This window comes from Anas platyrhynchos, chromosome 1 (assembly GCF_047663525.1).
Source record: "Anas platyrhynchos isolate ZD024472 breed Pekin duck chromosome 1, IASCAAS_PekinDuck_T2T, whole genome shotgun sequence".
Classification (NCBI taxonomy): domain Eukaryota; kingdom Metazoa; phylum Chordata; class Aves; order Anseriformes; family Anatidae; genus Anas; species Anas platyrhynchos.
This window is the reverse complement of record NC_092587.1, coordinates 23905614-23929734: the sequence shown is the minus strand read 5'-3', so window position 1 is coordinate 23929734 and position 24121 is coordinate 23905614. Positions and strand designations below refer to the sequence as shown.

At 36.2% G+C, this 24121-nt stretch overlaps 1 protein-coding gene across 11 annotated transcripts in view; it reads right to left on the bottom strand.

Annotated features, from left to right (window-relative positions):
* CADPS2 (calcium dependent secretion activator 2) overlaps positions 1 to 24121 on the bottom strand; it is a 312136-nt gene that overhangs the window by 63088 nt on the left and 224927 nt on the right. For 7 of the 11 annotated variants that reach the window (XR_011806831.1, XM_072033275.1, XM_072033270.1 and 4 more), the window contains 4 exons: positions 21436 to 21499; positions 19509 to 19632; positions 17335 to 17355; positions 2224 to 2327 (listed from right to left, as the gene is read on the bottom strand). Coding sequence is in view for 10 of the 11 variants with exons in the window: in XM_072033275.1 (XP_071889376.1) it covers positions 2224 to 2327; positions 17335 to 17355; positions 19509 to 19632; positions 21436 to 21499 (313 nt within the window). In the remaining variant the exon portion in view is untranslated. The remainder of the gene's footprint in view (positions 1 to 2223; positions 2328 to 17334; positions 17356 to 19508; positions 19633 to 21435; positions 21500 to 24121) is intronic. The other 4 variants (XM_072033278.1, XM_072033294.1, XM_038184310.2 and 1 more) reach the window with 1 other exon arrangement.

Here is a 24121-nt window from a genome sequence, read left to right as displayed (position 1 = left end):
CTGATTGACATCACAGTGAAAAGGACAGATGAGGCTTCAAAAATTTTGGCAAGAGTTTAAAGTGTAGCCTTTTCCTCAACTGGATTGTTTCTCGTTAGTAAATCCTGCTTCAACGGAAGCTCCTTACAGAAACATTCTTAACCTAAAAAAATAACTAAATGCAAAGAAATAAAGAAGAAATGAAATGTATATATACTCATTGCCAGGAGTCTCTTTTCAAAATGCTTTTTAAAAATATTGCCAACAAAAAATCAAAAGAAACAACCCAACCCCAAATCAGAGCAAAACAGCACATTCTCTTTCTATCTTCTTCCGCTTTGCAAATGACACTTTGAATGAATCCAGGTGGAAAATCTTCTGATCCTCTCCAAAACTACCCATCACTGCTTAGGCAGCAAGAACAAAATAACAAATACCACAGCTAAAATGGTTGTTTAGTCATAACAGGTAATATGAAAATAGGCTAAAGGCAATTAGCAATTGGTGACACATATTCTTAGAGAATAATAGCACTGACCTGATTAAAGGAAGATTAAAGTTTTGAGATTATAGAAAGACACAGAAATGTGGCAATACAACAGCTGACATAATCAGCACAATTTATGCTACACATTCAATGCACTGTTCCATGCTCTAAATAGTGAATAATAATGCTTAGTTCATTGTAAGTCACATACCTCTCTTCCCTTTGGGAATCCCAGAAATTTGGAAGTGTTGTGAACAAAAAAAAAAATCTAGTATTAAAAAGTGTGACAAACTGTTTTAGAGATTACCGATTCTTTTCATCAATTGCACCATCAAACACTGAACATTTACTTAACATTACAATGTGAAGTCACCATATTTAGTTTTCAGTTGTACGTAGGGAGCGTATAATTTTTGTGATCTTTTTCTCATATATACTTTAATACTGAAATTCTTCATGTTCTATAAATGTCAGTAAAATTGAACATATGTTACATAAAACAAGGAAGGGGAAAATAATCTTAAAACTATCATTCTTTCCAGGCTGTCTTAGACTGAAAACTTTTGCTGAACTGATTTTTCTGAAGGCACATGCAATATATTTATCCTTCTGAGAAATACCACATCTCTGACTGCAATAGTATGGACAGTAATCTTTAAACAGAGATGTTCAATCATACTCATATCATTTGATCTGTTTCTTTTGTGTTCTTTTCCACAGAAGTCTAATATTCTTATATTAATGCAGTTCCTCAAAAGACAAAGACAACAATATATATATATTATTAAGTAATCATTACAGAGTAACACAGTGGCAACAGTAGTGTAGAACAGGACCTCCAGGGAATTCATTTCAAATCATTGAAACAGCTGTTTCTTCAGTATAGGATAAAATATCTGTAACAAGTTCACACATGACAGATGTAGGCTAAAAACTAGATTCCATAGTGTGATATTAAACCAGATGTTTTGAATGATCATATTTAGAACTACATATACTAAATCATGTTTATCTCTTTGTATATTTTCCTCAAAAATATTTATTGATTTTTTAGAACATTTTAAAAACAATTTCCTGAACCTTAGAAAAATATATAAATTAATTAAATGTTAATAATATGTACAATTATGTTTACCTGGTCAAGTTTATTTTTGTAGTACCTTGATATAAAAGGTGTTGCAATTCTAAATATTCTAAATATTATGGTTTCTGTATCACAAAGCAAAAGATTTGAGAGTAAGAAACATAAAACTGTTCTGTTTTATATTTCCTACCTTATAATGCTATTTTTAAAAATGCAAGTTTAAAACAATTACTTTTCCAGAAGAGCAATCTGAATGTGATTATTATACCTGTCATTATTTTAATCTTAAAATCGAGATCTAAACAGCATGATGTAAACTAGCATTGAGTAACGTTTTCTGTCTATTTTGAACAAGAGGTGAAAAGTTGGAAGGAACAACTGTATAGGGCTATGAATGTTTTCCATACCATTTCACCACCTCTGGCACAAAGATGTTTTCTCTATTTTATGCTCTTTAATTTTTGTTTCTGTACCTACAATACATTCAAGTGATTCAAGTAGAGTTTTATGTCACTTCACTTTTCATAAGCTTCAAGTCCCTTATTCCTCTGTAAATGTGAACTGCCTTAAACATATGTCAGAAAGTAAAGCTAAAATGTTTCTTGACAGAAATGCTTCGCATCAGGAGAGAAAAAATGAAGGAACAAACCATTCTCTACAGTTACAGCCTCACCTCTGAATGATGTTCTTCATTTTGTTGCAATACTTCAATACAGAGTTCTGCAAGGTGAAGAACCTCTTCCAGTTTTCTAGCAGGTGTTGCTTGGTTCATGGCCTCTATGTGAATATAAAAAGCCAACCAAAATTGCTTCAGTTAGAAATAAGATACAATAAATATGTTTGTCCGTAGTAAGAGAAAATGATGTCAGAAAGGAATGGGGGTAGTGCAAAGTTACATTTTTTTTGTAGTATAAGTAATTTCACATGTTGAAGAAAATTATTTAATGTAAGTAATTTAAGTAATATTAAGTATTTAATGCATTTAATGTAAGTAAATGCAGCTGAATGCCCAGATCAAGAAAGAGAAAATACTTACTTCACAAAGAATTACTGATCATTATAAACATTATCTGATTTAATATGTGAGAACTAACAGGTGCATCAATGTATTAGATGCTCAACTTCTGCAACAAGCAAGTTCTAATTCTCTTCAAGGTCGGAGATACAAAGACAGCAGACACTCGAGACCCTTTTTGTTATTGTATGCTCAACACAATGCCATTCTCACTAGATGACTCATTACTGTCATCAGCAAGATTCATGCATTTTGCAGCAGTGAAAAATTCCAAACATGTTTTATCTAAATAAGACACAACATTTTAGGTATATTTAAAAATAAGAAAAGTGCAAAACAATAATTATTCAAATAACTCATTTCTACCTGCTGTTCACTAATAAGATTGAATCTAATCACTCTATTCAGTATTCAGTAAAAGGTAGCACTATAAAACACACGCTATGACAGAATTGATGCAAACCAACAGAAAACTCCAAATAAAAGAAAACAAGGACAAATGCAAAAGTTACAAATGACATGAGGATCATTCATTATAAAGAACAGATTTCAAAAAGAAAACAAACAACAAAGGTAAAACAGATTTAACTAAAAGTCTTTAAGAGCAATTAAAATCACCTTAGTTTTAATTAAAAAAAAAAGTCATAGGGCTACAGGAATATCGCAGGAATAGTCATGAGAGACAAGGGAAGAGAATTACGGAGATTTCTACAAGCATAGATTAATTACTGAAAGTAATTTTTCCAGCTACATATTTTTATAGCTTGGAAGAACATCGGTATTAGGTATCTGAGGCTGCTTATTCAACAAAGCTCTTCTCCCAGATGACAAACCATGGGATGGAATTTTGACATACAGTATAGTCTTATCTAAAGTATTTTTAATTATCAGGTGGGTCACATTGAATAGGTTTGCAGTTGACTTATGAAATTGATAACACAAGGTGAGGGAAAGTCTCAGGAATTCTATTTCCTTGTTTTCTGTGCATAGTCACAGATCACATGAATAGTGATTCATATGAATACATGCCATCATATGCAGAAATTTCAGCTGACATTTTTTCCCAATTCATGCATTCATCATGACATAGAACATTATCAGATTAATTAAAAAACTTACATGATCTCCTAGCTGTCAGTAAGAATATCAAACTGCATGCACTAGATATGTTTAAACACTTAACATTTCTGGCAAGTCAAAACAACTTTTCAGACATCTTAAAGGCAGGTGACCTTATCCAATTCTTCAAGGCTAACACTCTGATGCACAGTACCTTTATGAAACAGAGCTTTAATGCAATTTTTGAAGAAACAGTGCATTCGAACCTCCAGCAAACACATACTTAAAGGTGACTATAAAAACACATTATCCTAATGCCAATAACAAAGCAAGCAAATTAGGTACTGAAGCAACTACAAACAAACCTCAAAGCTCATTAAAATAGACCACATAAGCAGACTCATTCATATAATATGATTTCCAAAACCACAGTCTAACTGAAGAAAGGGTTTTTGTATGAACATTGACTAAGCACAAAACACACACCAGGACACAAAACTATATCCACTGTGTCAAGATCATGGTTATTAATATTTTACTGAATTTACAAATTTGATACTCTAGAACTCTTTATGTGAGTATAACCACGACTATATTAACGTATAGACTAAGTGAGTTTAGAAAGGACTGGTCCATCCCCTGTCAGGTTATAGCATAAAGGCTACGGTTTAGACTCAGTCTTAAACTGGTTTCTGTGTTTATCCTGGACAGAAACTGCTGTTTCTTCTAGTGGTAAGCATCTTCCTCTCCATGTATACATAACAAATACCATTCATACAACTAATACATTGGTATCAGTATCATTGATGCTAATAATTGTTAGGAAGAAACCAGTGATAGTAATACAGAGCAAGACTAGCACGTCTGATTTCAGCATAAACAACTCACTTTATTACAAATTCAGCCTGTTCTTTATAGCTTTTAGCATTAACTAAACAAGCAAAATAACTGCATTCACAGTTGTATTCATTTCTAATGACATTAAACAAGTTCTAAACTATTAAATATATATAGATAGATTTTATTTTATTTTATTTTTATTTTTTTGCATTGGAATAAGTTTGCTTATTCCATACCTGGAATACGTTCAAGACAGCCTAAAAAGGTTATTAAACATACATCATCAGGGAGAGCTGGAGAAAGACCAAAGACTTAGTAGCTAACGTAAGATTATCCTGAACCACACTTATGATGATATCATGAGGAAGAGAAATACGGGCTCTAGGAAATATTAATTCAATTGAGCTAGCACTTGGGAAATACAGAGATAGTCTGTGTTGAAATGATGAATTTCAATCAGAAATGGCATCGAAAGGATAAGCAAAGGAGTTTTTTTTGTTTCTTGGTTGGTTAGTATGTTTATTTTAAAGGCATAAGAAGTCTAATAAAATGAAAGATGAGAGTGGATCAAAAGTGCTCCTATATATCCATCAGATTGATAAACACTATGTAAAGAGAAGACCTATTTACTATCAGGGATGATGCTAGCATCAAAACAAATCAAAGAAATTGCAAGGATTCCAGTCGTTATAGGACTAATGTTCAGTAGTTTTTCAATAGGATCAGTATGTTGAGGAGAAAGAAGAGGTTAAGAAACCAGAATTTTCTTTTGATGTGAATATGGTAAATTTTGAAATGATGTTTCATAGTAGGAATACCTAAAATTATGGGAGAAATTAGTCTTAGTGAATTCTAGTCTCACATTTGCATGAAATTCTCCATGTACTTGGAAACTACTTTCTACTAATTAAAAACATGCAAATTACTCTTGATAATTCATACAATTTTCAATTATATTTTTAAAATCATTATTTTTCTATCATCAAATTTGCTGTTAAGAAAATGCAGTAACTAACTGAACTCATTCTGCATCATTGGACAAATCTGTCTAATTTTGTGGTTGTCTGCTTTGTTAAAGAAATAATCTATACGGCAATTTTGTTTGGATGGTATGTGCTTTCCCACATTTCACTTAGTCTTCATATAAAGCCACTTTTTCTGTACGTAAATTACTACATCAGTTAGTCTTTTTCACTATCTAATGACATTTATCTTTCCAAAATCTTGTAAGCATGGGTTTACAGACAGAATTTATATGAGTGTATAAACAAGTGGCCGTGAACTAATTTGAGAAAAATGAACTAAATAGTAACTTTAATTTTTATTTTTTTTTATTTTTTTTTAACCAAACGGGTAGTATATTTGAAATGGGAGTACCAATAAACCATTATCTGGAAGTTTTAGAACACCCAAAACATCACAATACTGTGTTTGTCTTTATAAGTGTAAAAAAAAAAAAAAAAGATAGAAATCAGTGTTGTCAGTTTTCATTATATTTATCATGTCTTTCTCCCCACAATTACTAAGGGTTGTTAAGATGTGTTTACACTGCTCAAGCTAACAAGTTGCTGCAGGAGTCGAGTCAGTAAATACGCTGCTTGACATCTTTTAGAAAATAAACAGAAAAAGCCATCAATCATCTGTTTTCTGCTTCACATTCTGCCAAAATGAAAAAGCAAAACAGGCTTTGCGAATAATGGATGCTTTCTCAAGTAGACATTATCAGTGAGTCACATAGGTACCAAGGAAAAAATGTTAAATGAGATAAGTTAACTGAGTAAAAAGCTATTGAAATGAAAAGGTGACTGCTTCATGGACAGATGGAGTTTAAGGCCAGAAGGGACTGTCACATCATCCAGTCTGACCTCCCATGTTACACAGGTCAAAGAACTTCTCCCAGTACCTTCTTCACTGAGCCCAGTTTGTCTGAAGCCTAATTTATACTTGCTTTCCAGAAAAGATTTCATCTTTGAAGACAACTCACTTTGCTTGTTCACTCCTGTACCCCTCAGCATGTAAGCGCCATCACTGTTAAATGTGTGTGTTAAATTTCTCATTGGCATTTGCTTGGCTTTGGCTCTTTGGTCTTACTACGCCTTTCTCTGCCAAGTGAAGAGACATTTCCCTTCCTGTTTGTTTTTCCTCTGTGAAGGTGTTCTGCACTCTGATATATGCCACTTATCTTTAAGGATCTGAACCAACAGAGTCCTTCAACTGTATGCTTTTCCCATCATTAAAAATATTTGTATCTCTTTTCTATATCAATTTTTTAATAGATCTTAAAAATATTGACTACAGGATGACTACCAGATGCCCTCACAACTTTACTCATGCTGCCTTGTTCTGCCACATCTGGGTACTGTGAGCTTGACAAGCTGCTTGTCTGCTTTTACCCCAAATGCACTTCAGAATGAATGTCTACCAGGTACAATCCCATATTCTGTACATCCTGCATTCCTTTTTATGCTAGGGTTATTATTTTACAGTATGTATGTTTGCATTACTTATATTAGAACATATTTGGCTTGAAAGACTTAAGGTTTCCAAGCACTCCCAATCACACCAATGTTTTGCTATCATTACTTCCCACAGGGCTTTGCATTATCTGTACATCTTTAAGCTAAGATTTTACATCTACGCCCACTGAATATGAAAATGTGAAATAGCACTGGGTCTAGCACACACACAAAAAAGTCTCTTCTAGAACTCTGTTGATATAGTGGCAATTACTGTTTGATGTGCAATTTCTTAGGTCTCTCAATTAACCTCTTCTTAATTCTTTTAATGCTTACTTTACCAATGTTGTATTGTGCTATTGCTTTTGTAAATGACTGATATATAATAGCAAATTCTATGCTTTATAAAATTCCATCACAACCTTGTTTTGTATTTCCAAGCGTTCTTGCTTAGCCTTTGAGACAAGAACCATGACAATTAACCAGGCTGAACAGCTGAGCTCTGTCTTTCTTGGTGGGGAATGGAGTGAGGAAATCTGTCTTCCCAGCAGAACCACTATGATACTGATCAGCAGGATGGGATCTGCTACAAGCAGGAACAGTGACAAGGAGAAGGTGCTTGGGCAGTACTATTATCCAGATGATGACTGAGCAATATCCTAATTAAAGAGGATTATTCTCCTCACTTATGAATACCGTGCAACAAGAAGGTTCCTATTTCTGGTCAGGTGGTCTAACTGCTGTGGAACAGCATACATGTATATACCTTACTCATTTTCCCAGTCTAATATTTCATCCTTCCTCCTTTTCTTCCAACAAGCCTATTCAAACCAAGACACTCATGACAGCCAGGTTGTCCCCACACCACAGAATCTTCTATTGACTAATGGTAAGGATACTAGAAAAAAGACAAGTAATCATGTGATGTTTAAGAACAGCTCCTCCTTTGGATCATCACTTCCTGCCATGGCCAAGGAAGCTGAGAGAGACCCTGAGTTCACAATCTCAATGAGCCTATTGGTATCACCACATCCAGAAAGCTAGATGGTTCTGGAGACTTCTGTGCTGCAGTTTAGGATTTCATTCATTTCATTTTATGCCAAACTGTAATAGACCATCAATTTGCATTTTGATCTTTTATGTATGATAATTGGCATTTGTTTTGATTTTCAGTGGCACTGTTACACTGGTCACTGGCAGAACTCAGCTCTTGTGCTACTTAACATTAATGTTAAGTATCAATCAAACCTGGAGAAAGCACAAGTTGTCCACTGACATACAGGTTTAAGCATCAAATAATGCATTTGTATGCATGCACCAGAATTACACCGACAAGAGGGAAAATAATGCGATGACTGTGGGCAATTATAATCATAGAATCATAATCACAGAATCACTAAGGTTGGAAAAGACCTTCAAGATCATCTGGCCCAATCATCCCTCTACCACCAGTGTCACACACTAAACCATGTCCCTAAGCACCAGGTCCAACCTTTCCTTGAATTCCAGGAATAGTGACTCCACCACCTCCCCAGGCAACCCGTTCCAATACCTGACTACTCTTTCTGAGAAGAAATGTCTCCTCATTTCCAACCTGAACCTCCCCTGGTGCAACTTGAGGCCATTCCATCTACTCCTATCATTAGTTACCTGTGAGAAGAGGACAACCCCCAGCTCCCCACAGCTTCCTTTCAGGTAGTTGTAGAGAGCAATAACGTCTCCCCTGAGCCTCCTCTTCTCCAGACTAAACAACCCCAATCAAACTCCTTCAAGGATGTGCTGTGCACACAGCAGTGTATGCCTGAGGAAATCTTAGAGTTTCTGAAGAAACACTGCCTGTCCAGATATTCTGCAAAGGGACCTAAACTATATGTACTTCTTTCCAGATCCAATTGTAGTGCATGGAATCTAAATGAACTCTCCTTTATTTTATACCAGCTCTCTTGCTATAGTGCATGGCTGATTCACTCTAAATCAGAGCCTGAAAGTGAATTCATACCAATGCAGAGTGACAGGGAAATGCAGAGATGACAGGGAAACCCTGAAGTAAAAGGCCATAATATAATTTGATAATAAAATGCATCATAATTTGAGATGTATGAAGTTAATTCTGCTCCAGTAGGGCTAGCTAATTCAGACTTTTTGACATGCAAAACCAGCAGTGCTGCTTCCAGACTTGTAACAAAGGGAGTACAAATGACAATAAACTGGAGCTAATTTATGCTACTAGACCTGAACTGACTCTCCAGAGTTAATCTGCAACTAGGATAATCCATTGGCAGATAATTTAGATTTGACCTTGGTGGATTTTCTTGCAAATTCTCACAGAATTAATTCTGCATTAAAAAAGTAAGGAATGAACATCTGGGAGGACATCCTATATTTTTCTGATTAAAAAAGAATTCTAACCTTATATAAATAATGGAATTTAGATTTAATTGTGAAGTTGAAAATAGTCTTTCCATAATTGCTTTCTAAGAATTAAACAGGATTTTAAATTCTGGAGACAAAATAGTTTTAAACTGTTTGTACACAAAAATTATGAGATTTGTAGGAAGTTAGAGTTTACATCTCCTAGTTTATAACCTATTGTTTTATAAAGTGAGTGACACTACAATGTTTTCAGCTTTTTCAAATTTATTATCATATTCAATGGAATTACCTTCACGGAACAATCACATTTCTTTACAAGAATGAGAAACTATTGCTTCATGTGAAGCTGGGGGAAAAAAAGAAAGAAAAAAAGAAAGAAAGAAAGAAAAAAGAAACATGAAATCTGAAGAGGTAAAAGCAGTAACAAAAATTCAGAGATAACAAGAAATCTCATTTTTTAATTACTGATCAAAGTCACCTAATTTATGATGCTTTGTGTTCTGGTTTTGGAAACACTGATGAGATACTAGCACTTGGTATTTTGGTATTTTCTTCCTTTCCTTGCTTATAATTTCTCTTCAAAGGGGACAAGAGCTAATGTTCTTAGCACTTTCTGTTCCCGTGGAAGAAAACTCAGAGGTAACAAACATGGCAAACTGAAGAGCTCCATGAATTAAAGGAGCTGAATAATTGACATCCTTGTGCCAGACAACTGGCACTTGAAAGTGCAGACTTAGTTTTTCATCAATCTAATAATTTTAAGAGTCTAAATTTCTGAATTGTTACTGAAAGATGACAAGAGCAAACCTAATGCTTACAGGTAAAGAGTGAGGAAAAGTGATGATGGCGATTAAAAGGAAATTTGAAGAAATGACTAATTGAGGACATACAATGAAAACAATAAAACATATTTGCAAATGTAGTTTGCACTAGACTTGTGCAGTGGCTGTTCTTGATAGGATATTTTCATGGGAAAGGAATTCAGTAGATCTCATCTATTCTGACTTTACTAAAACATTTGATACAGGGCTTCATGGGAAGACTACCAGTTAAGCCGACAAAAATGAGGATTAAAAAAGAAAATGTGTTGGATAAAGAAGCTCCCTCAAGAGAAAGGCTATGGATAGTGTTGAGAAAGAGCAAAGAAAGGTTTCTTGAGGAGTTCCTTGAGGATCCACTGTAGGAGTGAGCTTCTTTAATATTTGCACCAATGACTTCAGAATAAATTTTAAGAATGTGCAGGTAACAATGTTGTAAAACACTGGAAATAGAAAGCAAGGTCAAAATAACAGTAACACCAAAGAATGTGAAGGAAAAACAAAATATAATACTTTAAGAGGAAGGGCAATGCACTTGACAAATGAACAGCAGTAAACATTTGCTATAACTCAGCAGTTGGAAATGATTAGCCTATGCAGACTGGATTGTATTAACTTTTCACAGAACAGCTGTGTGCCACAAGCCTGATACAGACAGGAAAACACCAGCATTTCTCAAACATATTACATTAAGCATTTATGGTTGTATTGGGCTTATGTGGCAAGGGTTTGGTAGCAAGGGGGCTGAAGGGGTGGCATCTGTGAGCAGAACCCAGCAGTTGCCCCGTGTTAGATCAGAGCCAACTCCAGTCGGCTCCAAAAGGGACCTGCTGCTGGCCAGAGCTGAGCCATGAGTGATGTTGGTTGGGCCTCTGGGAGGGCAAATTTAAGGAAGGGAAAGAACTGCTGCACAACAGTAGATTGGAGAGAGGAGTGAGAAAAAATGAGAGAACCAGCCCTGCAGACACCAAGGTCAGTGAAGAAGGAGCGGGAAAAGGTGCTCCAGGCGTCCTGTGGCCCGTGGAGAGGCCGATAGTGGAGCAGGCTGTCCCCCTGCAGCCCATGGAGCAGATCTCCACACTGCAGCCTGTGGAGGAGCCACCGGTGGAGCAGGTGGATGTGGCCTGTGTTATAAGTTGCCCCCTTAATTAATTTTCAGAGAGCATTGCATTAAGAATAGAAAGGAATTTATTGAGTAAGCAACAGCAAGCAAAACAGCGCTGGGCGGCCGGGGAGTCTTGGCTCCACCAACGGCGTGCACCTCACCCCCACCAGGGTCCCTTTTTATATCTTGGTAATTCCGGGATTACGCAGCACATCCTGGTATATTCTGCGACTGCGCGCACTGTTGCTAGGGGGTCGTCTCTGTCCCTCTGGTGGTCGTGAAGATGAAGGCCGTAGTCTTCCTCGGGTTGTGGTTCAACTTCTTTTTTTATTTGGTCATGTTGGCCCAGCGTGAGACAGGAAGGCAGATGTTGATACACTAGTTTAGCAACTTATCAGGAGATGGTTACATGAGCTTTGCAGCAGTGTCTTTAAACAAAAGAGGCAACTGAGATGCAGAAGGAGAGAAGAAGGGGGGGGGTTCTCTTTTTTGTTACATTAAGCAAAAGAATTATCATAGTGTCTAGCCAAGCATTATACAGCTCCTTACTTCAGCAGGGAGTTTTCACAACTCCCAATCCTCAAACAGAACTCCTTGTTTTTACAAAAGACAATGAACAAACATTTATTGTGTATTACAGCCTGGAGGAGGCTGTAGCCTGTGGAGAGGCCCTGCGTAAGCAGACTATAGGCCAGAGCTGCACCTGTGGAGAGGAGCCCACACAGAATCAGGGGTCTGGGGGGAACTGCCACTTGTCCAGGACGCGTACTGGAACAGTTTGCTCCTGATGGACATGCTGCATGGTACCGACCCATATTGGAGCAGTTCTTGAAAAGCTGCTGCCTGTGGGAAGTCCTCGCAGGATCAGTTTGGGAAGGACAACTTCCCGTGGGAGGGACCCCACATGGAGCAAGGGAAGAGAATGAGGATGAAGGAGTGGCATGGTGGAGCTTAGGTAGCCATTAGTGTGCAGCCACCATACTGGTGCGGATTGAGAACTGTGCAAGGCAATTCATGGACATGACTTTGCACAGTCACCAATGTTCAAGGCTCAATTCGAACTTTAATAAAGAAAGGCTTCTAAAATGATAAAACTGAAGAACAAAAGACTAAAAGATAATGAAAGGCTATTAAAAAGTTGGTTGTGTAAGTATAAAACAATTGTCTAAAACGCATCATAGAGTATGGATGGACTGGAGATGAAGCTAATAAAGGAAGGAGCTATCTGAGATAAAGGAGAAGGGTAGTGTGCTAAAAATTAGGTAGTAATTTGACTGTAGGGTGATTCATAACTTATAGAGCAAGGAGGTGCTTGAGCGAGTCCAGAGAAGGGCGACGAAGCTGGTGAGGGGTCTGGAGAACAAGTCCAACAAGAAGTGGCTGAGGGAGCTGGGCTTGTTCAGCCTGGAGAAAAGGAGGCTTAGGGGAGGCCTTATTGCTCTCTACAGGTACCTTAAAGGAGGCTGTAGCGAGGTGGGGGTTGGTCTGTTCTCCCACATGCCTGGTGACAGGACGAGGGGGAATGGGCTAAAGTTGTGCCAGGGGAGTTTTAGGTCGGATGTTAGGAAGAACTTCTTTACTGAAAGGGTCGTTAGACATTGGAACGGGCTGCCCAGGGAAGTGGTGGAGTCACCATCCCTGGAGGTCTTTAAAAGATGTTTAGATGTAGAATTTAGCGATATGGTTTAGTGGAGGACTTGTTAGTGTTAGGTCAGAGGTTGGACTCGATCTCAGGTCTCTTCCAACCTAGAAATCTTGTGATTCTGTGATTCTGTGAAGGACTTGAAATGGTCTTCACCTGGTTGAAGCAGGGGGCAGAAAAGGGGAAGAAATACAGAATGAAAAACAGCGCAGCCCAGATGTTAAGGCAGTATTTGGGTACATTTATGAAGGAGGTATCAGGATGAGGACCTAACAGTCCCCAGGTTCCTTTCCAGACCTCTGTTCCAAAACTGAAATCTGGATTTGATTGTATTCTCATATTTCTGTTTTAGTTGCACAATAAACAGAGACCAAGAAGGTGCTATGCAGCTGTGCAACTCATTCATTTTTGTTTGTTCAGTGAAATGAACATGCATGGAGAGCTTTAATCAAGTCCTCTCCAGGTACAATGACTCTCTCCACTTGTCTTCTCAATTTCAATAATGTTTGTAGTGTTCTTCTTTTTAAGTCAGATAGATCCTTCTGAGCCTTGAGGGCATTTACATACTACCCTTTCCTTTAGAAACTTGTATGTAATGAGTATGTTAACGATCAGTGTCCTTTAAAAAAGCAACTGTTGAGTTGCTCCTGACCCTCTATTATATGGAGTTAACAGTTATTCAGCCTTTGGCAGTCTGTCTGAGAGAAAGAAATATTGGGATGACAACTGTGATTTGCCTTTGAGCAATTGCACGCTACACAGTAACTATTTGCCCTGATTTTAATTGAATTTATTCTCATTCCTTTTATTAAAACTGATTGGCAGAAGGATCCCAGTATATATATATTCAGTTACCATAGACTTTTAAAAAGAATGAGTTCAAAGACAAATACCTAATAATTCATGTTTACAATCTGTCTGTCACCTCAGAAGTGAGTATCTACCAACAATGACAGATACTGACCTGTTCGCTTCACAGCCATTTACCACTTTAATCCCTAACCCAGGCCTTTTTTTACTCTACAGAAAAGTAATGCCCTTGTGCTGAAAAATGTGTTTACATGTTAGGTTCTACCACTTCTCTTAGGCAATGACAACTGCACTTGCAGAGTCCATTCCTCCTCATCCATTCAGATTTCAAATTAATGTAAATGAGGAAAAAATTGTTTCTGAGAAGGAATAAAGTATTTTATTACTGTGTATTTGTTAATGGGTATGTATAAAATGCAAATAAACATATGATTTCTGTATAAGTAAGGTGATGTTTTATGGAGAAGAGAAAACAGGTGAGGGAGGCATGCAAATTTCTCTAAGCTATTCATTGGAAGCTATACAACATTCATCTGAAGTATTTGGTTCTGGCCTCAGCATCTAGCAGGCCAAATTATGTTCACCATAATCTATTGGGAGAGATAACTCAAGTTAAATATTGAGTAAGACTAGAAAACATGTCATACACAAAATGATCTAAAAACTACTTTCAGGTAGCGGTCTCAATGGCAGCATGTGCTGAAATGAAAACAGTTTATACTTAAAAAGAGATTTTCACATACTGATGCCATGATCATCTTCTTGACAAATTATAAACCCTTGCTGCAAACTACAAGGGCATTACATGAGAGTTCTTAGACATAGTTCAAAATTATAATAGTAGGTTTGATGTTGTTCTCTCCATAATGGCAATTATACTGACTGAACAGATTAGCTACTCCATGAGAATTTCAGCTGTACATGTCATAAGGAATGACATGCTGAACCTGGTATAATTGTCACTGCAAATGTAATTTTTATTGAAAAAAGCTGTTCTATATTCATAATAGTACAACAACATGGGAGTGCTAAATAAAATGTCATCCTGACTGCAAACAAATCCTGTTAATACAAGTGCTGCTTATAGTACTGCGTCTGCCATTAAGAAAGTAACCACCGTCTTCTGGGAAAGCATTCAGAGTCTTGTTCAATTGAGACCGTGAAAATGAGAGCACTTGGGGAATAGACCTGGGAACCTGGCAACCACACTGCCGAGAAAGGATTCTCGCAACGAAAAGAATTTGCATGTTCACCTCTGCATTACCCAACAAGGACACTCTTGCAATTCAAGATTCTCTATACGGTATCCAGTTACAAGTTAAAAGGTAAAAATAATTATCAAGAAATAGTTTTCCTTATTTTCCACAACAATACAATACGTGGTTCTAGGGCTAAACATGCTGTACATCAAGCTCATGATGAAATTTGTAGTGCAGCTAGTGACACCAACAGGAACAGGATTTGGCTCTGTTGGCCAGGCTAAAATATGAATGATGCCCAAGATCAAATTTTATTTGGATTCCATCTAACTACTTCACTTTTTACACCAGATAAATTGATTCAATGCAACATTAAATTCTCGTGCAACACAGTCTGTTTACTTTTTTCAATAAAATTAATTTTTCAGAGTGGTCTCATTAATTTTCACCTGTATTTCAGTTAGAAACATAATTAAACTAAGCAATTAAATTATAAATACAACCTCCAAACCTCTAGCTTCACCTAACTCATACAGTAAATTTCCATTTACTCACTGTATGCCATAGGCTTTCCTCTCATCCATTCTGTAATACTGCCATTTGCCAGGTCACTTAGGGGACAGCTTTGCTATCCTAGAATCTTACGAACATGGCAATAGTTCTTCTCAAAGCATCCTTAAATCAAATGTAAAATGACTGAAAATAGGTACAGTCCTTTTTTTTTTTTTTCCTGTGCTTATATGTCATCTGTGCCTAATGGTTTGTGATTCTGACATAATGGGCCTGAGAAAAAAATAAGAATAGCAAATGTGTGGGAAAGAAAGATTTCTGCTTTTCTGTATACATGTTATACAGAAGTGTACAACTGAGGTTTTGGAGCACAAAGGTCATGGGAGACAAACTCTAAACTCAGTTTCCTCATTTCACAAAGTCAACACTTTCTAAATTTCTCATTTGAAGAGATATTTTCTTCAACTACATGAGTACTACCTGGAATATTTGTGCTATCTAGCTTTAGGTATCTTAAACAGTAAAGAAACTTAGGGTTCACTTGTATTTGATGACATGTCCTTTCACAGAGAAATTCTTCAAGGTGCCTCCAAGTGCTCTGGATCACATGCTTCAAGATCCTGTCCCTGTTCATCAGAGACAGTCAGGAGATCACCTGCTTGTCAGGTACCTAAAACTGGTACTATCATGTGAGTTCATCTGAACTTACTCTAATCACCTGTGGCATAAATGCCCGTACCACTTTTTTTCTTTTTTTTTTTTTTCTTTTTTTTTCTTTTTTTTTTTTTTTCCCCACAACTCTGAATACAGCACTTCTATTTCCAGGGCATTTAAAGCTTTCAAATAAAAATCAGTGTAAGTCTTGGGAATCATTGATTTTTTGGAATTTTAAGTTATGAACATAACTTTTAAAAAATGTAGTCTTTATAATTTGCTATCTTTTTCTGCTTGCTTACTGACTAAGTAAACTGTTCCTCTTACAGAGAAGGGGAAAGTGAAAAATAGACCTTCTTTCTCCCTTCAGGCCCCTCAATGTCGAGGAGCTCCATTTCCAACTACCCAGATGCAACCTTTAAAGTAATCACCCCAATCGGTCCCTAGGGACAGAAAATGAATGTATTCTGAGAAAACGAACAACTCAAAACTCTTTGCCACAGCTGTGGCTGAAACCCCACAAAGTATTATCATCAGGCTACTGTTGGGTCTGTTTGTACATCTTTAAGAAAGGTAAGACAAAGTAGTGTGTGCATCTATTCTATTCTGTTCTGTTCCGTTCCGCTCCATTCAATTCCATTCCAATGTGCATATATATGCACAATCCGTCATGCTTCCATATAGCCACTACTCAGACTTTTTTTTTTGTTTGAGTAGCCATTATTACTTGGTCACTGTGTAGCCAGTACTTCACCTATGCTCTTTTTTGATCATTTGGTTAATTATTTGGATACAAGCACTCAATAAACTCTCTGCACTACTGTAGAATATGTGGCATACCAGATTCAAGAAATCTGAAACACAAAGAACGACCATGCTCTCAAACCTCATCTGTAACTACAAAAAGAAACTTATTACAAACCACAGCCATATCAGAGAGATATAAAACAAACCTTATAAAATCAGTTCTCTTATCAAGATATTCATTTGGGATTAACAGCTAAACTTCTCTGCATCACTTTGTTACAGCTCTTTCACAAAAACTAGAATTGTTTTAATATTCCAAAATATACAGGATAATAAAATTATCTGAATTGCTAATAAATATACACATCATAATTAAGCACTGGTACAAATGAATAACACAGGGACTATACTATACTGTATCAAAATTAATTTTAAGGCTTGCTTATGTTCTGGTCAATATGTTGGTAATGTTGAAATCAACAAAAATAACAAAACAACAGATGCAACACACCAACACAGTAAATCACATGCAGACATGCACACAAACAATAATCACCTGAATCCTTTTCTGTTGTTGCTAAATATAAAACAAAACAAACAAACAAAAAAACAGCAACAACAAAATGAAAAAAAATCATTGTAGAAATAACTACTTCAATGTCATCAGAGTAGAATAAATACCAAGGAGTTAAAGACTTAAAATTTTGAGAACAGCAGTGACAGTCCTGACTGTGGCAGAAATGCCAATACCACTTCCGTGGTTTTGCATTGTCTTGTCTCCTTTTTGTCTCCTCAAATTCAATTTGCGAAATAAGTAATTAATGCAAATATAGGCATTAATTACTTCAAGAGAACACTATTTCAGTGCACAGGATACAGTAATGTTCCCATAAACGTAAAGGGAATGGACGAAAACTATTACATTTATATCTCTTTGCAACTGAAGACCAATGTGCTTAATTTTCTGATGTTATGGCGTTGGAGCCCTTCCCTTTCAAACAGTACACCACTTATTCTCAGAAAAAGTACTTTATCTATCTCTCTTGATGTACTAGACTTCTATATGCAATTATCTATCTTGAGTATAAATCTACTTATAGAAACCTAGTTGTATTTAAACCAAAAGAAAATAAATCCAAAAAGAAATTCGCAAGTCAATATACGCCATGGAATGGACTTCAGTTTTATATGCCATTCCAGCTTACAGCAGTATTACTAGTATGTATATTTGAAAGGGCAGAATTTGATGTTCACAGTGAACTGCCAACATTTTGTAGGATTTAGTTAAAAATCCTGAATAAAGATGTATTTACTTCATTGTAAAAACCTTTTCCAATCCAAGCTAGTGTCAGAGAGTTTATATATATTTTGCAAACTTTTGTATTTTTTTTAAACTATTTCAATTTTTATACCCATTATTTCAATAGGTTTGCTAAGAGACTAATATTGAACATCAAAAAATCCTTCTTATGAATACAGGAAGATAAAAACTAAGGGAAATTGTACTTTTGCTTTCTTGTTTTCCAGAATAGATTTAATATTCATCTTTCTTTCTTTAACACAACATGATATCATAATTAATTATGATAAACTGGTTACTAAGATGGTTTCATGTTGTTACTCCCATGATATAATACTGGTTGCCATAGTGATGAGATGGGTTTTTTTGTTAATCACTTCTGAGATTGGTTAAATCATGCTTTTCAGAGAATTTGAACAGAAATGGAAAAAAGAAAAAAAGTTGACTTTATAATATTGCTAGACATATGGGGCTTCTTCATTTTGTTGTTATGATAACTATTTCTTCTGGTGTATTTCTAGAAATATATGTTATGAAAAATCCTTCCTCACCATATAAAAACTAGATTTTTAAAGCAGAAGTCATCATTTATTTTCATGCTAACTGACAGTACATCAAAAGAAACACTTATATAGATGCACACATATGGTTTTCTACTTCTGAATATATCTGTACACATATAGCTTTCTGTGCTTTATGGAGAGTAACAGCTGTGTCTTTACAAAGTATGCCACTATTGTGACTTCGTCTTTGTTCTACATAAGGTTTGCTTCTGTACAATATTAAAATGATGTTGTGTTTCCTAGCCAATTTTTTAGTATGGTCTTAAATTAATTTCAATGTATATGTTCCAGAACATATGTAAATTCCAGAAAAACTACTGATTACAATAAAATCTAGTGTTTTGTCCCATTAATTCATTCAGGAAATCAAGATGCAATTAAAGTTTTAATCATCAGATTATTTTCATACATCTGAAAACACAACGGCAAAAATAAATGGCACTTAACTGTCTGCCTTATAAATACATCAGAAAGGCATGTACATCCAGAGTTTTCAAGTTTCAAGGTACTGTTACTGCTGATAAGGAAAGAATTTCCTGTCAGTAGTTTAATTACTAGAAATAGTTAGAGAAATAAAAAATAATCCATAAACAACCTTTTAGATTTGTGGAAAACTCAAAAGTAAGAACAAAGGGCAACTTAAATTAAGAAGTCCTGGTCTTCCATTCAAACAGGGTCCCAGGAGGCATATTAAAGCCAATGAATAGGAAAAAGCTCCATAGTTCACCAGCTGAGATTTTAATGAGACATTTCCCCTTGCTGTGGAAGGGGTTTGTTCAGGAAAGGCAAAAGGCTGCTCACAGAATATTCAGTTAATAGGCATTGTTGGCTTTTACAGCCACTTTGGCAGTTGATTGCTGTACTAACCTTCTATTTTGGCATATTCTGTAAGTCGAGTGTAATTGATCAAGGCAGCCTTCTCCAGACATTTTCTGACCACTTTCTTCACCTCTTCTGCTGGTATGGGAGTGGCAATATCTTTCATTAAAACCTGTATCAGAGACAATTATACCACTTGGTTACACTCATTACTTAATACTCAGGGGAAAAGGATAAAAGTATCCTAATGTTACTTCAGTTGTGATAATAATTAAAGGAAGAAATCAAAAAGGAACTATTTCAGCTGGTGAAACTAGATATTTGTCTTTAAAGATTTCTGTTGAACACTATATTTACACTTTATACAAGATACTGCAAGATCTTGCAGCATGCCAATCATTTTTCATTTGGGTGACACCAAGAACAGTATAACAAAAGCATTCCTTGCATGGTTTGGATCATGGTACCCAGAAAACATGTGAATGTGAAAATTTGCTTTGTTCTCACCTGTGGAAAAGCTTCCACCATTGCATAACCATTGATTCTTCAACAGCGTAAAAGTATGATCAATGCCATCAGAACTAGCTCATACTGATTGCTTTTCTTCCTTAAGTCTTTCAAATTTAGCACATCCTTGTGAAAAATCACACAATCATGGAATCATAGGACGGTTTGGGTTGCAAGGGTTCTTAAAGATCAACTATTTCCAACCTCCCTGCGATGGGCAGGGACACCTCCCACCAGACCAGGTTCCTCAGAGCCTCGTCCAACCTGGCCTAGAACACCTCCAGGGATGGGGCATCCACAGCTTCTCTGGGCAACCTGTTCCTGCGCCTCACCACCCTCTGAGTAAAGAATTTCCTTCTTTTATCAAATCTAAATCTATCTTCCTTTAGTTTAAAGCCATTACCCCTTGTCCTATCTCTACACCCCCTGACAAAGATTCAGGAGTAAGTCCAGCTTCCCTGTAGGCCCCCTTTATGTACTGGAAGGCCTCAGTAAGGTCTCCCAGAGCCTCCTATCTCAGCCTGTCTTCATAGGAGGTTCTTCAAGGACCTCTAACAGGTCCATGTCTTTCTTATATTGGGCGCCTCAGAGCTGATCACAGTACTCCAGGTGGTGTCTCCGAAGATCTGAGCAGAGGGGGAGAATGCTTTCTAAGAGAGAATCTTCATCTATGGTGTGTTCTGCAAGGCTAAACAGCTGTCACTTCCCAGGGCCAGACCTCATTGACTTTAGTAGAGACATACGGAGTGGGAACTAAGCTTTTTTTTGTTCTTTTTTTTTTTTCTTTCTTTTTTTTTTCTTTTTTTTTCTTTTTCCCATTCACACACTCTTCAGGCTCCTACTGATAGTCCTCTGAAATCCCTGTTGGAATTTTAAATTCTCTTTCCCCAGAGAAGGCAGAGATGCTTTTACCATTACAAGGCCTTCTCCCTTTCAGTCAGTAAAAGAGGATTTGCTGTCCAGGGCTTTACACTGCTAACTGCCCATGACAGTTTTATTGCATATAGTTTTTTGTTTGTTTTTTTGTTTGTTTTTTCTTAAATTGACTCAGACTGCATATTTATAGAAGATTATTTGGATTATATAGATGCTTTTTAATTTTCTGTACCAGTACTGACAACATCAGCAGCAAGGAAGTTGTAGACAGCAGGAAAGAGGGGATGTAGAGTAGACCTGTACTACTTTAGAGATAATGCTGGGTAGTCATTAAATTATAAAGAAACAGAGTCATTGCAGTGGCTTAAAGTGAAATTCCAAGAAATTTGTCCTACAGAGAACAGTTGTTTGCATTTGTGGAAAACATTGAGAAAAATAAAGCTAAACAAACAAACAAACACCTCCCAGTGAACAACTAAAACCAGTAGTAGAATACTAAAGAAGAAACAAGTCAAATTTCAGTGGCCTGAAGGCAAAAGAAAAATGCAGGCTTACTACTCAGGCAGAATTTAAAGTATATTGTCAAACTTACCCTTTCAAGTAATGATAGTGTGGCTTTTAAAGCTCCTTCAGGTCGTCCAAAAGGGAAACAGTATCTTTAAAAAAAAAGAGAGAGAGAGAGAGAGAGAGAGAAAATGATAAGAATTTACTTTGAGATGTAACTGTGTACAAAACTCGCATTAAATTATTTTAATAGCAGACTCCCATAGGCAAAGTACTAATGAAAGCAGATGATCTCTTCACTAGTCTGCCATGAAGAATATATATACTATAGCAGTATAAACCCACCAGCAGCTCAGGCCTTACTATAGGAAAAATACAAAAGGAAAAAAGCATTGCATGCACTTTCTCAACTAATTAATAGTTATAAGATAATTAATAGTCTCTGATGAGCTTAATTTTCATCTTCCTGGAAAGAGATACTATTTCTCATGTAGTCATAACAGCTACATGACAGTGAAGCAACACTCTGTGTTTTAGCTTTAATATTGGATTAATATAAGAATAAAATATCTGATATTTAAGTTTTTAGAGATACATGGGAGCAAAAATGTGTGCAGATAATGTTTCCTATTTTATTATAAAAAGTTTGGAAAAGCATTTTCTGTCATTTTTAATTTTATTGGCTAGGACTTAAAACATACCTGATTCTGTCTCCATACTTCCAATAACATATAACATGTAAATAAAAAAGTGATCCCATTCATAGATTTGTTTTTAATTGTTGTCTGATGAATGATCCAATAGAGCAGCTCAATGAGACTATAGAGCTAAAGCAATAGTAGCCTCTTCTAATCCTGTCTATAAAATCTTTTGGGATATCCCCAACTGGAAAATCTTTTCCTCAAATCTTTTTGCTAATATTATTTTTCTCTTATTATTACTCAATGGCAGCCTCATGTTCTAATATTTTCCAACAGTAAAATATTTTCTAATGATAAAAGGATTCAGACCAGTGAATTTTAGAAATGCATTTTGGTCAGCCGAAATAAAGCCCTGTAAATGAGGTCAAAAAAGGATTTCCAGCTGAGAGAATTTCAGTATTTGCTTTGCCTCATTCTCTTTCTATCCTACAGTAGTGCTAACAACTCTTGGGGACCTGTTAACAAATTAGGAAAGGAGATTTAATGGCCCTTAGGCCCTTAGTTTTTTTGACTCTTCCTTTCTTTTCCATAATCCTTGGAATCCAAGTCTTTCCCATGGTTTATTCTTACTAACTTGGAATGGTAGCTTTTGAATAAACATCACTCATTCTTTGATTATACTTAATATTTTAAACCACTGTATGTTCTGCAATGTAAACAACATAAGAAGTCTCCAAATTCCACAGTTTAAAGTTGAAAATGCAGACTGAAGACCTGGGGGTTATTCAATATCCATGAGTACGACATGGGCAGCCTGCTTTTATGTGCAATTGGTACAAAGAGCTTCTGACAGGGAAGAGTTGTTTTCTTGAGATAAGAAGCTTAGAGAAAAGGAAATGATCATAGTTGATGCCTAAAGGGACACTCTAAGCAGTCCTGCCTCCAGCATTACAGCCTTTTACTGGGTACCAAGATATTGGTCCTCAGGAGATATTTGTGTAAATTATTTAGGGAAGAATAGAGAAAGAGAAGGACCGATGGTCTACATTACTACCAACAACATACAGAAATGAAGAAGGAATACTCCAGAGACTAAATTCACACAGCCAGGCAAGAGGTTAAGTCCAAGACAGCCATGACAGCTTTCTCTGAAATAGTGGCTCTTCCACATTTGATGCCTGAGAGGCAGGCAGGAATCTGGAGTCTCAGTGGGTAGAAAAGATGACAGAGAGGAGAAGTTTAAGAATCTCAAGGACTGGGAAATATTTAAGTAAGGAACCACCAACACAGAATGGGCAGGCTCCATCTTAATCACCAGGCTGATGGCAATGAAAATTAAAAAGGTTACAAGACAGTATTAAAACTGGAAGCTGGGGGATTAGCTGACAGGCATGGGAGAAAACCTTTGCTGGATCAATGTGACCTAGGTGGACGCAGCATATGTTCAGTGCAGCTCTGAAAAGGCAAGAAGGGAAATACACTTTAGTTAAACTGTCTGCAATGACAGCTGACTAGTGCATGCAGTGCAAAGCAATAGAGCAAGAGTAAAGCTTAGAAAAGTACTGACATATTACAGAAAAAAAAAAAAGGAAAAAGGAAAAAAAACACGTTGGCAATCCTCGAGAATCCCTTATTATTACAATAAAACTGTACTACTATACTACTGACCCTCTAATTAGGGTGATGAGAACAATTAGAAAATGTAAAGTGAGATTAGAGGAACTACAAACTGATAACAAATATTAAGAGATTTCAACTACACATGTGTACAATTGATCAATAGCTCATTAGGATGAAATATAATGATAAAATTTTGAAACACGGTATTGAATTGCTGCTTTGGACAACTAATTGAGGTTCCATGAGAGAGACATTGTTCTGGATCTGGTCTCAAGTGTAAACAGGACACAAAATAATGATCACAAATAATAACATTATTATTTTAACATAATATATAATAACATAATATTATAATAACATTATTAACAGTGTAGCAAAAGAAATCATTCCAAATAAATTCAGTATATGTATACTCAGTTCAAGAATGGGAATTAAGGAAAAAAACATGAACTTGAAAAACAAAGGTCCAAACCTTAAAGTGCTATCCAAAAAGCAGTAAGCCTACAAGTAGTC